The following is a 15,774-nucleotide window of genomic DNA, read 5'->3' on the forward strand; positions in this document are numbered from 1 at the left end:
AACCTTTTTCCAAATTAAAAAGGAGGAAGGAAGGAGGGGAAAAAAGAAGAAAGAAGAAATATAGCGACATGTTTAAAACTAATTGATTTTTATTTTTGCGTGAGCTTTCATGGATATAAATGTCTTTGGATTCATCTGAAGTAGTCAGTTTATCTCCACAAAAGCTCATGCAAAAATAAAAAGCAGTTCATATTAAAGGTGCTGCCACATTTCTTCTTCTCCCCCCCCCCCACACCTTCCTTTTCCCTTTTTACGCTAATAGGCTACTTCTTTTAAAACATTCCAGATGCCACCAGCCACATTTCCAACACAGGTTGTCCTCCACCAGCTGTTCAAATAATAGGGGGTCCTTCTTAAAGCTGAGCACATGACCACCATGTTTCTCAATACATAAGTTTTCTAGTTCAGTCACAACTAGGCTTTATTTAGTTATGTGAAGACCTTGAAATAATATTTGGACAATTATACCATAAGAAAGATGAAGGAACATTTTAATTGTTGGGTATATTGTAATGTGATTTGTTGTATAGTGTGCAAGTCAGCCAGCTATAGGGTCAAATGATTGCTAAATCTAAATTCTAGAACCTCAGTAGTCTGTTGTACCTTCACATGTTTCTTAGATGAGAACCAGTGGTTGGAAAGTTAGTTTTTAAAAGTATGTTATGACGTTTATTACTTATTGCAATGCTAGAAAAATAATTCATTGCATTACATGTCCCCCTGGTTATTACTTTCTTCTGTTTTTCATTACCATTTCTAATTGGAAAAGAGAAAAAGAACAGAGGGTAAAACATTGGAGTTGGGGGGGGGGGAATCCTTTGAAAATATTTCCAAAAATAACCCTAAAAAGTAGCTTTGAAAACCATTACTCATTACATTGATAAAGTAACATCATCTTTTTCTGTCATGTTGCATCTGAGATGTAACTTCATTAATTCTTTTAAAACAGAAAACTCAGCTACAAGTTATAGGCTACTAGATCATTTATGACTCATTAACTCTGAGCTCTGGTTCTCATCTAAGAAACATGTGAAGGTACAAGAGACTACTGTCTTTGAAGTAATTATAAAGTGGCAATGAAGACCACCAAGCTTTGTTGGAGTTTCTGGTGGAAAATTTAGTATACTGGTTTTGGACTACTCATAAGTGCTTTGACTGAAGGTTTCTATTTCAGATGAATATGACAAAAAGTCATAGTGCAAACTAGGAAGCATCCCTCTATGCCATCACCTTTTACCTTTTATACTGGTAAGAGGTAACTGTCTCCTTGTCATGCTAGAGAAGGTTCATTAAGTTAATTCCATCAACATGACATCTCAAGACAGAATAGTAAACTCACATCATATTAAAAATCAATGTGTCCGTTAAATAGCTCAAGGCAATGATGGGTTGTATCAACTGGACCATGAAATATAACTCACAATCTTCTAATCTCAGATTTCATCTACCTAGTTAGAAGCTTTTAACTTCTTTCTAGCTCAGGCTTTTTAGGGCAAGTATACTTATAGTCACTGAATAAATTATAGGCTTGGGACATGATACAATCCAGTCCAGAGACAAATATGAACACTAAATGTAGCCATTTTCTTTTGAAAAACATGTAGAAAATCAATTATTGTGCCCTGCCTTGAATAACATACAAATTAGGGCAAGGTGAAAAAAAAGCTGTATTTTTACAACAATCCATCATTTTATTAATTTACACTTTTACCAGCAGTCCACTCATATTTTACAGAAGCACTCTATAAATCTGTTAATATTATCACTTCACAATGTAATTATGATCAAATGTATTTTGCAGAGGCATAAAGCTGTAAAACCCTGACGAATCAGTGTAAGCCTCAGTTGATAATACTGGACTGGATTGACTAAATGTCTAATTCAGTATGTGGCAGCTTCCTATGTTAAACATTGCTTTGTTTCTTTTTTAAAAGATATTTCTTTCTGTTGTGGCCTTCAAATAATCTTATAAAGGCATTCCCAGCTGCATCCTCTTATTAACAGTGCTTGGTAAATCAAATCAGGAGTCTTACACAAGGATACCTTCTGAGCTACAAAATGAAGACACTCAGCACTTTAACATCCTCACTAATGAACACATTTATATGAGTATTTTTAGAGAGAGATGTTCTCAAGGGGACTGAGCTTTGCTCTATAAACTCTAATAAACTAGTTCAAGAGGAGAATGAATTAGAAGTTATTCACCTGAAAGAGGAAAGAAACAAAAAAAGAATCAAGTACCAGAATCAGAATGAGGAGAGCTCAGCATACATGTCTGACCTTTTAATATTTGCTATCAAAAGGGATTTATTAACTACGGACCTCCTCAAACCCATATTCCCTTCAAACCTTTGCCAAACATCTGTTCTTGTTACAGACTGTTTTTGGCCAGAAATTCTGGGTTCCATGTTGCCACACAGAAATATGTACTCGAACACAGCATGTGAATTCATGGTTAACACAAAGCCTTGTTATTTGGCCCCATCCCAAAGGTGAAACAGATACACTCAAATCAAATACTTTCCTCCTGGTGTTTGGAAATCTGCCTGAGCAGAATTTCAGTTTGGAGTAATAAAAAAAAACCTGTGTGTATGTGAAATGACCTCCCTACCAACAACAAATATGAAACTCTGAAAATGTAGTAATTTTTCATTATATATATTCACATACTAGTAGCCAAAGCTGAACACTAATAAAATGAATTTATTAAGACATTTCCTTTCACTTTATTGATGGCATGGTATAAATTATTTATTTCAACAGATTACTTTTGGTATCTTGATTACCCCAATTGCTTTTTTTGTTAATAAGGCTGTAGTCAGAAAAGTCTACTTGGCTGTTAAGTTAATCACTAATTTTCAGTGGGGTGAATGGTTTGCACTGCGTGCTTTCTCAACATCCTAATGAAAATAGACTTTGCTGGCAATTTGCCTGGTCTCAACTGGTAGAACAAAGTGAGTTCACTGTTAAAAGAAAACTCAGTGAACTCAATTATCCATGAATAATTTTGACATCTTTGCTGGGTTCAATAAAGCTTGACTCCATGGGCTGGATATTAAGCTCTCTCTTTATCAGGTCCCTCCACAAAGGGATCTTCTGATTACCCTGAAAGCCCAGTGGCAATCAAAACCTCAAGACAATTGGTCGACTGGGAGCTACTGGCTCCAAAACTGGTGAATTAACACAATCTGTGTTTCAAAAACTTCAAGTTCAGAAATATCCAGTCCATCTCCCCTGGTATTAATTCAGAATGACCTGTACAAAGTAAATATGATTGATTTACCAACATGAAATTTTCATTGTTTCTCATTTTGAGCTACAGTCTCTACAACATACACTGTCAGCAGGCTGAACTAACTAGGAAAGTCATAATCTCACATCCCTTCGAAACCTAGACAAAACAGCCATACCAGTTTGGGCTTGTCTGGGCCCACAGATACCTAGGTTTTATGCCACCATGTACACACCACTCAGTGTGTACCGAGAAAAAAAACATGTGGGTTCATAGTTAAACATCAAAAGAATGAAGGACTTTAATGGAAAAAACAAACAGCATCTCCTGGACCACTGGTTTCATACCCTGTTCAAGGAGATTCAGGATGCATCTACACAGCAGAATTTATGCATTTTGGAAGTGCCATGGTCCAATACTATGGAATTCTAGGATTTGTAGTTTGTGAGATAGTTCGTCTTCTCTGCCATAGAGCTTTGGTGTCACGGTAAATACAAATACAAAATGAACCCCACTCCCCCCCCCAAAAAAAAAAAAAGTGAAGGAAGTACCCAGGAAGGTACATGGCTAGCATTCATGCGTGAATTTTCCATTGTAGAACCTGATAATTTTTTTGTCTATTAGTGTCTTTTCTTCACCAGGAAGCAGATTTCTAGGGCAGTGCACTCTCACAGATTTTATTTGCCCAGAGGAATGGTTTCTTTTCTTGGCTGTCATAGGAAGACAGCTAAGACAAATGACTAGATTCCCCAAGCCCCTTTACTCTTTCTTTCCTGTAGCACATAGGACAGTAGAATTAGACATTATCATAGTTCTGTCTAATACAAAATATAAGATTCTTCTCTGTGTGTCTGATTTCTCTGTAATGGATTATACATATATTAACAATATCTAATTATCAGATCTTTAAAAATTTTCTAACTCACAGCATTCCCATTGCAACTAAATCAAATGCCTGAAACAGTGAATCTCTGGGCTGCTTAGTATGTTTTGAAACAGTGTTCAGTACATTCTGTTATGCAAGTTACACTGTAGGGATGATAATATTTGATTATTTTACTTTCTCTTTATTTATTAATTCTTTCCAGTCTAAGATGTTGTGCAGAACAAATGTGGCTGCCAAGAAACTATTTTGGGAGGGGGCTGTTGTTGTTGTTGTTGTTGTTGTTGTTGTTGTTGCACAAACCACATAGTTCTCTCACGTAAAAAAAAACCTTGTGTATTTCTGCACAAAATAATTTCCCCAAACATTTTTGGATGTTTGACTAATGGGCAAAAATTGTACAAAATTCTTAACATTCTTCTTCTTTGAGACTGCATTTCTCAACTGTGAGGAAACCCATTTTTGGCCAGAAATATTCTTTCCATCCCTAGAAACATGTTTGAAGTTGTTCAGATTCTAAATCAAACACCAGTCATAACTATTGTATGCAAATCAGAAATGAATGGCAATGTCTGCATCCCGCTGAAATAAATGAGGCTTAACCACAAATAGTTAAATTTCATTAATAATAGTGGACTTTTGGTAGACACTACTTTCTCTAGATTGCATCCATAAAATTAATTTTTAAAGCTAATATTCTTTTGGAATATTATTTCTTTACTTATTTATATAATGCCGGTAATGTGAATGTTACTATTGTCCATGAAGAAAAAGGAAAGACATCTCAGGATACTAAAAATATGGTCTATTTTCTAAAAAGCCGAAGGATGCATTTATGCAGGGAGAAGGAAGATGGGTGCATATACACTACAAAAAATAATGCAATTCATGACCAGTTGAAGTGATCCTATGGAATCCTGGGATTTATAATTTTACAAGGTCTTTCACCTTCTCTGCCAGAGCATGCTGATGCCTCACAAAACTACAAATCCCATGATTCTGTAAGATTGTGCCATGACAGTTAAAGTGGTGTCAAACTGCATTAATTTCTACAATGTAGATGCACCCAATGTTGCCCCCAAATAAGAATTGTGCCCTCCCCGCCATGAAATTTTCTTTGTCTCCATATTTCTGGCATTGCAGAGCATAAAATGTTGATAATGAGAAATGTCTAGAATTCTTCCATTTGCTCTGTTTACATGTCTTTGATACCTTTGCTTGATCTGCTCCGCTCGGCCGCCTCCCTTGACCTATTCAGGAAGGGGCTAAAACCTTCCTTTTTCAGCAAGCTTTCCCCTGATTCGATGTAATTCCTGCTCTCCCTTCACTGCATTTGTACTTGAGCTAGCTTTGGAAGTTGTTGTCTGTAATTTTTTAATTCATTTTATTGCTGTTTTTATGCTGTTGTATATTATTGCATCTTGTAACGCGCCTTGATCTATGGAAAGGCGGGCTAGAAATAAAGATTTTATTATATTATTATTATTATTATTATTATTATCCTCTCCTTTTCATACCTAAACTGTATGAATAATTTAGAACAGAATGCTGGGCCTACACAATATGACACAATGCTGATGTTATACAGGTTGCCTTCCCCTATCCGAAATGCTTGGGATCAGAAGTGCTTTGGATTTTGGATTGTTTCAGATTTTGAAATGCTTGCATATACATAATGAGAAATCTTGGAGATGGAACCTAAGTCTAAACATGAAATTCATTTATGTTTTGTATACACCTTATACATATAGCCTGAAGGTAATTTAAACACAATATTTTTAATAATTTTGTGCATGAAAAAGTTTGCATACATTGAATCATCTGAAAACAAACTATCTCAGCCCCCCCCCCCCCCCCCATGGACAATTTTGAGTTTTGGACTGTTTTGGATTTCAGAATTCTGGATAAGGGTGGTTAAATGCCTGTACTGCAGCCATTCACTCAAAAACCACAAGGTTGCGAGTTCAAGACCAGCAAAAGGGCCCAAGCTCGACTCAGGCTTGCATCCTTCCGAGGTTGCTAAAATGAGTACCCAGACTGTTGGGGGCAAATTAGCTTACTTGCTAATTAGCTTACTTGCTGTTCACCGCTATGATCTTTGGAATAGCAGTATATAAATAAAACAAATTATTATTATTATTATTAATCTCTACTGCCAGTGTAACAGAATTTCCTTCTTTTCCCCTCTCCTCAGATTTACCCCAAAACAGGCTCCAGAGATTTTCCCAGCCCTCTATAGCACAAATTTGAAAACTGGAGTGGAAAAATAAAATTGTCCCCTCTTACTTTCACTTGATTGTGTCCTTGATCCTGCCCTTGGTGTTTACTGTAAACTTGTGAGTAATGCTATTTCTCCCCTTTCTTTTTTTCCCCGCAGTTGATTGGTTTTGTTTATGCCTGTTACGTGATCAGTGTTTTCATGGAAGAAGAGGACAGCTGTAAGTACTGATACACACCTTCCCATCTCTGGAGCCACAGTCTTGGGGTGAGATTTAGTATTACACTAGTAGTCAACTATACAGGGCTGGAAGTGCATATTGCTGAAAAACATCCTGCTTTGAACACAGAGGACTCTGTCTGATATCACTAACAACATCAGCATATACACACCATATTCACTTAAAATAGACCTACCAATATTGGGCATGCCAGCTTGATTAACAGTGATAAAACACTGTTACAATGGAACAATACAATCGCCCCCCTGCAAAAATAGAAACTTGCCTATATGCACACCCCATTGGCTTGAATGGTGGTGCATGCCCATGGACAATCATGGGCACGCGCCACAGGAGTGCACCTCATTTTGTCACCCTCCATTTGTCACCCACAAACGGGTGAGGGACTCAGATTTCAAGTCCACAAAAATGGAGGGGCGACTGTATTTTCAAGTGTGCAGTTTGCAGTTTGATTCTGACATATAGTATCCATTTGCTAATGTGCTCTCCATTTCCCTTCCCAGTTTGACCAGTAGGTTCTGAAGTACATTTTATGATTTCTGAAAAGCGAAACATATGACAGATAATACTAACTTAACATAGCGTTAAGGAACAATATAATTCTAATACCCATTTTGTTATGATTGGACCAGTTTCTTTTATCTGAATGTTCTGGTTTACTTAATATACAAAGCACAGTTCTATTCATTATACAGGTCAGCCTGATCCTTGGGAGAATGTGTGTGTGTGTCTTTGTCTCTTCATTCATATTCTCTCTCTGAAGTGCATTCATATCTATAGCAGCTTAATATTCCTTTAAATGTTATATGTGCACAAAACTTTCATGCTTTCTCAAAATTTTACAAAGCTACTGTTTAATTTATTGTAGAGTAAACCTAGAGTCATTGGCCTTTGAGAGTCTCCTTAATGAAATATCCCTGTATTACTGAACCCACAAAAATTCTTGGATTAGAGCTTATTAGGAAGGTTTAAAATAAGTAACAACCACCTCTTTCATGGCTTTTTAAGGCTTAAATAGGGATCACTAATGAAAAGGCAATGAATATGCAAAAGAATGATCTTTTAAAGCTATTGCCTTTTTGGATTTATATGTCACATTGTTATTTATGTGGAGATATACTGCACTATAAATTTAAATATTTGTATGTACACGTATGAATCATTGCCTTTTGAGAGACATAAGTAAAAAGAGCCATAGGTCATTTCTCACAGCCTATATAAGAGAGTCCATCTTTATTTATCATGATTTTCCATTAATGAATTCTGGATAGCAAAATGAATCCCTGGTAGCAAGATTCAAATTGGAGCTTGGAAAGATTATTATCTTGGATCATAGTTTCCAGAATAATCCTGCTAGCCTGGTTCGAAGAGTTGTGGTTTAAAAAAGTAACCTTTCTAAGATATGGTTCAGAAAAACTTTCATCTGAAATCCTAAAGTAAGTGTGCTTATTTCAGTTTTCCCCAAAGGAATATAGAGGTTCATTGGAATAGTCTTCTCGGGAAAAATAAACTTAATAAGCCATAATATTGACCTCTGCACATCTTTCTCTTGTACCATGGTCATGATCTGTAACAGGTGTCCCTTAAAGCTAAGGTTTGCTAAAAATGTAGAAGTGTGGAAGATTCAATTTGATCTCCAGTATCTGACCCAGAGTTTGTTCAAGTTAGAGGGGAGATGATCCAGATCAGGATATAGAACTGAGTGAGTTTTCCCACTAAACATTCTGGTTCCCCACTCCCCTTGGCTGCCATTGGAGCGTTACAAAGCGGCGGTCTGCTGGCGCTGCTGTTTGCTCTGCAAGGGAGCCGCAGCAGCCAAACCGCGCGACTCCCTTGCGGAGCAAAAAAGAAGCTCCAAAATGGCGCACTCGCGACATCATAAGCGCCATGTGACGTGCGGACGCACAGTGTCCACTACGTCAATATGACGGCGGCTGTGTGGAATGGCCGCCGCCATATTATACGTATTGACTACGTACTAGGGTTAGGGGGGTGCGGAAGCACCGCCCCTTCCTAACCCTAATACGTAGTCAATACGTATTTTATGGCAGTTTGTAACCCGCCATTGTCTCCAAAAAGTACTAATGCATAGAGTCAATAGCTGTTAGTAGCTTTGATATCCATGGCCCAGTGAATTTCATCTAGGGAATGGGGTGCAAAGGATTAGAAATCCTCTCTCCACCCCTGTTCCATAAAGCAAATCAGTGTGTTTACAAGAAAAATGCATTAGAAAACACATAACTAGAGAGCTGCTCCCAGATTCTTGACTTTACTAATGAGTCTACTAATGAGTTACCCAGAGCCAGCCACTTCCATGTATTTCTGTTTCTTGTTATCACTGCACATATTTTGATGGGTAAAGTTGAGCATAGTTTAATGCAGAAGAGTGAAGGAATGTGCCAGTACAATACAAAAGCTGCTGTAGCTTAGAATGAGTATGATGGGAAGATGCATTAAAGAAAAGACTTCTGAAACAGGCTGGCACTTTTCATCTTCAAGTCTAATGAGAAAATCCTATTTATATTTATTACTCCCTTTCATTTGTCATTCCTTTATTTGTAGCTATATTGGTTTCAGTCAGTGCTATACAGAGTGAAATCTGCATTCATAGAACAAGCAAACTCAAAAGCTTGTTATCTTTGTTAGAATTATAGCCTAGAAGCAAATAGGAATCTGAAGCCACCATAGAAAGGCAGCATAGAGATATGATTAGCCTTTACATACACATGCATATTCTTTCTTTGATAGCATTGATAACTCTTTGGAAACAATATGACATTACAAAATAGCTGTATTTTATGTATGCTTATTTTGAAACACTTGTAGCATTTTCATACGTTTGAGAAAAAACAGGCAAAGGAAAGCATTAGAGAAAATAAATTGGTTTTAAAAACAAAAGCTACAGTAACAGTTTTACCCACTAATTGTAAAAATGATTACTGGTTTCCTGTATCAACTGCTAAATAAAAAAATAACCTCTCCTGGACTAACTCCCCAAACCTGATCGAAATTCACTTGTGCTCTAGTCACCAACAGAATGGATCTCCTTCTCCTCATGCAGCTGATGCCCGAAAATTAGGTTTGGGAGAAATGGCAATAGTATCACAATCATGACTAAACAGTGCTTGTAAATATGAAACAATTACCTAGTTTGTTCATCCATAACTGTTTTGTATTTACGATTGCTAATTAGCCATGATTATGACACCATTGCCATGGTGTTAACTCCCCCTTCCCATAATCTGCTTTACCAGTGTAGAAGGAGATCCATTCTGCCAGCATCTGGAACACTATTTATACTGCTAGGTCAGGGACATAGCCAGGATTTTGGGAAGGGGAGGTCCAAACTAAGTGCCACCATTATAATAAGGCTTGGGCGCAGTGGCGCAGCAGCATACACCATTCATTGTATATAACAGAAGGGGGGGGGGTCCGGATGCCCCCCTTGGCTACATCCCTGGCTAGGTGATATGTAAACTTTCCCTGGATAATTTTTAATCATCAAAAACATTTTCATTAAAAAATTAATATTAACATTATTCTCCTTAATGTGCTACACGAGACTTTCTAATTTATCTGACTGAATGTTTTTGAAGTACAATTCTGTAGACATATTAGAACAAAGTTTCCACAGGAGAAGACATTTATGATTTACCGAACAATTTAGTGGACTATCTAAATGTCTTGTTAGTTTAACTGGCTGGAGGGTGTTTTGGTGGGGAAGCAATAAACTCTTGCTAAGATGTGGTAAACTGTGGTGCCCAAATTGTTAGACTATAGATCTTGCTATCATTGACCATTGATGCCTGATGCTTCTAGGAGCTGGGTTCCAATAGGAATAGTTGGATCCCTTTTCTAGTTTATACCCTTTCTTTTCCTTTTGCTCATACTGTTTTCCCTTTCAGACTCAGTGGCATCACTACGGTTGGTGTCACCTGGTGAAGTAATCATGATATCATACACCCCCATTGACCTCCATGCCACACCATACAAAGTTCTTAGTAATGTTTTTTCTGCTAATGTTACTCATAAGTAGTGATTCTGATATATCACTGAATGTAATGATAATAGTTGTGACATAGGTAACTAGCAAAATTAAAATTGCAATATACCTTTAAATTAGAAAATCATACATACACCCTAAACATATTTATAAGTGCATAGTTTAATGTGGTTGAAGTAGAAATTGGGCAAGATGTAGTGTTTCTGAAGAAAATATAGAAGAAATTAAACTTTTTTTAAAAAAAATTCTGGTAGGAAACATAAAAAGGTAGAAAACATAAGAAGAAATGTTAAAAGAAAATACAAGAGAAGGTTTAAAATGAAGCTCAGAATAAATAATTTTATTAAAAGATGCAAGCAGTCCAATTCATTTTGGTTCCCCCACTTCCTTCTGCTATACTCTCTGACGGTAATTGAACATCTCCTCAGCATAATGTGAATACTGTATCTGCATGCAGATATACCTCACACCAGCACTATACAACCCTAGGCAGAACAGAAACATTGTAAAATGCATGCCGAAGACTAACTGCCCTTGTGCAATGTGTAGCTACAGTGCACAACCCCAGTTTGCAAATACACAAGCACAATGTACAACATTGCTGTATGTGCAGCTCCACATCTGCCATTGTCAGCAGAATACAGACAAATAATTCATCCCACATGTGTAGGATGACTTGTGCATGTATAGCAGGAAGCCAGCCTATTGTGTATACTGTAGCTTTCAGTGCATTTCTCCACTCTAAAAGCTGTTTCAACACTATACCTCTACGTAAGTTCTACCTTAAGAGCAGCATTGCTTTTAATACTGTACCCTTGAATAAGATGTAATTATATATTATGAGGCCATGTGTCGAGTTGAATAGAATACAGAGTTAATTAATCAGGTTCTACTCCTGACATGACCTGACCATAAATTATCTTAAATATATATTGGTCTTGGGATTCACTTTAGATTCATTTCCCAATTGATTTCTTACATGTCTGTTTTGTTTAAAAGACTCATTAGTGTATTATTTTTCCATTCTGAACATATTAGCAAACAGCATTTGTTCCTTCTCTTGGGACTTTTGCTTTTCAGGACACCTCAGAATAGCAAAAGAGAATCTCAGCTCTCATTATGAGAGAGAAAAAGAAAGTACCTGCATAGAAGGGGTGTGGGATGAGAAAACTCACACAGAACTGGCATGATGGCTTGTAATCTGAGTGTTTCTTTTAAAGGCCACGGGCTATACACATTAACCTCACAGCCACCAAAGATTGTACTCATCAGATATGATTGCTTGATGTGGCATCTGTGGTTTTCTTTTTCTGCATGTGGATTTTCAGGGTTTAAGGGGTCTTAAGATGTTAGGGGGGAATTTCATTCTAAATGCTTCTGAAACTCAGGAAAGGCATTGTTGTGTTTTATTGCAAACACAAGGCAGATTCTGTTTGCAAAGTTTATTGTGTGTTTTGTATATGCATGTTTTAAAAATGAAACTGGCACTTTCATAAAGACTAACATTTTTAAAAGATATTCAAAAAATATAAATATTGCCACAAGACTCTTTGCTCTTTTTGCTGTCAAAGATTAACACAGCTGCTCTTCTGCCATAAACTCACATGCATGAAAGTGATCTTGTTGACAATAATAATAAAAATAATAATAGGTATGTTCTAGCCTGTAACATACTTAGTGAATCCATTGGGGTAAAGGATTTCCAAAAAAGAGAGGGAACAGAAAGGGCTGGGAAGGGAGGGGCATCAGGAATTGCCAAAAATGATTCCCTCCTCACACAAGTGATGGATGCCTTACATCAGCAAATAAGCATTAGTTGGCTACCACTCAAGGCTTTTGTTGTTTTTTGCTGTTATTTTTGTTCTGTGCTCACATTCCTGAGAGTATGTCTTAGTGAATTTAGCTTTGATTACTTCTGATTTAGAGACATTTAGTGGCTGATATTCTTGTTGTTGAGTAGTATCCAGCTTCTGTCTAAGTGGCTAAATAAAATCAGCAATAAATAGAAGGAAACCAACAACAAAATAACACAGTTAATAAAGTACCTCTGCTTGTTAGCATTAAAAACTGAGCCAGCAGGCCAGATCTAGTCTGTCATCTAAGGGTCAAACTAAATATTATGAGGAATGTGTACTCCTTTTGATCAACTTGTCTTCCCTGCCACAACAGCATTTCCTTACAGATATGTACCTTAGCAATCAGAATTGCAAACTAAGCCTTTATTTGTCTTCCAAACATCAGTCACAAAACAAAATGTGCTAAATACAAGATGCATAGATGAGAAAAATCATTTACTATGACAAGCAGCTTCCTATCTACATTTGAGCAAGAACCTCTGCAAAAAAAAAAGTGACAAACATATCATCTAATTTAACCTTAAAAGTGGCTGGCGGATCTGCACCATGGGGGCAGCAAACCCACTCAGAATTTTACTCTCACTCCTGCCACAGCTGCTCTGACTTGAATGTTAGCTCTACAAGCATTGGATCCTAGTCTGACATCAGAGCTCCTGTCCATCTCAGAGCAGATGAGAGAAGAGATTCACTGAATGTCCTGTTACATGGTGGCAGATCCACCAGCTACCTTTGCTCTTTCCTAAGATATAGGAAAGTTCATGAGCCAGAGCTCTACCACAGAAAGAAGGCTTTTTAACCAATGGCCACCCAATAAACTTGTGGAGGACCACTTAAAGAAGGGCCTGAGATGATTAGCTGAAACAAATTGAGGTTTATTCAGAGTAGGCATCCTTACGTATTTATTTTAATATCAGTCTCATCTTGGAAACTGAGCAGGATCAAGCCTGTTTAGTACTTGGATGGGGGACCGCCAAGGAATACCAGGTGACACAGGCTGTATTTCAGAGAAAGGCAATGGCAAACCATTCTGAGTATTCCTGCCTAAGAAAATCTTTGAAATTAATGGAGCTACCGCCATAAATCAATGTGTAACTCGCAGGCACATATGCATACATTTTAAAACAGCTTAGACAGTAATGATAAAATATGAAATATAAACAATACAGAAATTAATATTTAATATTTACATGGTTCATGAAACAGAAGTCAGATTGGACTACATAGGCAAGGTTTTGTGGGATGAGGAATGTTTTTCAGGATTTATCTAAAACAATATGTGTACCATGTTGAATTTTCAAGGGAAGATCATTCTTCAAAGTGGGTGCGCACACACACACACACACACACACACCACCTCACCCCACATATCTCTGCTTTTTGAAAGCTGTTTGGATTAGCTATTTGGACTGACCAATCTAAAATGCATTGCTCTCTGTTGCTTGTTCCTGCACAAATTATCAGTGGTACCAATTCTCCATCACTACATTCATCACACTATTTCAGGCAATGTATTCTGCAGTCCTGTCCATACCTTTGGGGATGTAAAGGTTTCTGCACTGAAGAGGACTTATTTCTGAGCAGACAAGTAGAAGATAGCCCTGTTTAGGCATCTTTCCACCAAGCTTCCCAGCCTGGTGCCCTCCAGATATATTAGATTACAACTCTTATGTCCAGCCATCTCTGGGGATGATGAGAAATTTAGTCCAGGTTGAGGAAGGGTGACATAGTATATCCCTCCCATTGTGAGCCTTCAGAGCTACAAAGTCATAGTTCTTGGACAATGGATCATATTTTGCAGCCAGTCATAGCTAAAACAATGAATTCCATCTGCAGCCCACAATGATGTGCTGGTTATTTAGAGCCCCTTCTTCAACCCAAGACATTATTTTAAAACTGCATTTTGTTCTTGGTTCTTTTCCTAGCAGATAAGTATCAGTAACTGTTCTTTAATGCATAGGCTGTTTGACTATATAGAAAATAAAATTGTGCTCCCAATTGTGCTCTCATTTGATTATAATCCCACCATTTGTGTCTTTCCAAATTAAAGTTTATTGCCATCATCTTGAAAATCTCTAAAAGCTATCACTCAGAGCATAGCCATCAAATGGGTATGAGATAGCCTAGATGTTCTGCATCCAATTCCTTTGCAGTAAATGAGGCCATTTTCACTAGGAAATTTAAAAAGAAGGTTGGTATCATTCACACCATTAATCCTCTAAATGCAGGACTATATCACAAGCATAATGTGATGCATAATCATCTTTCCTGATTAGATTTATTTCCATTTCTGTAGCCAAATCTAGGTTGACTGCTGTACTTGAATATATACCAAGAAATGTATTTTTCTTTATACTGATTTTTTTCCTGATTCATCTCCTTTATAGTTTCAAGGCTCATTTTTGCAAGAGTTTGGGATTATGAGTATTCTTGCTTTCAGTCAGCCCATTTGGCTCAAACTACTACTAAACCCAGAATGTGCCCACTATGTACCCTGAGCTGAGCTGGATACAAGCACATTTTTGTTTTGTTCTTTATGTACAGCTACAGTTAATGGTAAGAGAAACACCACTCGATTTAATGTAGCATATGTATCATTAGACTTGGGGGCCTTTCACACTACATCATTATAAAAGTATGATATCACTTTAACTGCCATATTGCATCCTAGGGAATCCTGGGATATGTAGGCCTGTTACAGACTGCCAAAATAAAGCTGCTTCAGGTCTCTTTGGAGGTATGCTATCTAAATGATGCATGCACCCTAAGAATCCAGAAGCTGCACCAAAGCTGCACTCCAGTGCTTAGGAATGGAGTGTGGCTTTGGCACGACCTCCGGACTCTTAAGACCCATGCATCATTTAAATAGCATACCTCCAAAGAGACCCGAAACAGCTTTATTTTGGCAGTCTGTAACAGGCCGTAGTTGGGTAAGCACTAAAGTGGCCTGGGTGAGGATTCAAAGGGATCAAAGGGATATCATAAATCCTTCTAACTACAGTGGGCCCTTGGTATCCACTGGGGTTTGATTCCAGGTCTGTTCATGGATACCAAAATCCATGGATGCTCAAGTCCCATTAAATACAATGGCATAGTAAAATGGTGTCTGTTATATAAAATGGCAAAATCAAGGTTTGCTTTTTTAATTATTATTTTTTTAAAAAATTCAAACCATGGATGTTGGAATCTATGGACAAGGAATTTTTGGATACAGAGAGGCAACAGTACATTGATAGTTAACCTGTTGCTCAAATAGATTTGGCATGAGATTACTAATTATTTCATTATCACTTACCCCTTAAGTAGGGTTGCCATAAGTCTGGACCTAAAAACCGGGATAAATG

At 37.3% G+C, this 15,774-nt stretch overlaps 1 protein-coding gene across 3 annotated transcripts in view; it reads left to right on the plus strand.

Annotated features, from left to right (window-relative positions):
- The window catches only part of LOC149317364 (sodium/potassium-transporting ATPase subunit beta-1-interacting protein 3), a 308,744-nt gene that overhangs the window by 281,128 nt on the left and 11,842 nt on the right, over positions 1 to 15,774 (plus strand). The window contains exon 5 of one of the 3 annotated variants that reach the window (XM_089518886.1): positions 6,493 to 6,600. The exons of 1 other annotated variant lie outside the window; for it this stretch is intronic. In XM_089518886.1, coding sequence (XP_089375012.1) covers positions 6,493 to 6,564 — 72 coding nt within the window. In that variant the 3' untranslated portion in view covers positions 6,565 to 6,600. The remainder of the gene's footprint in view (positions 1 to 6,492; positions 6,601 to 15,774) is intronic. One more of the 3 variants, XM_089518885.1, reaches the window with a different exon arrangement.

The sequence above is a fragment of the Sceloporus occidentalis genome, unplaced genomic scaffold (assembly GCF_023333645.1).
Source record: "Sceloporus occidentalis isolate IW3139 unplaced genomic scaffold, rSceOcc1.0.p SCAF_3, whole genome shotgun sequence".
Lineage (NCBI taxonomy): Eukaryota > Metazoa > Chordata > Lepidosauria > Squamata > Phrynosomatidae > Sceloporus > Sceloporus occidentalis.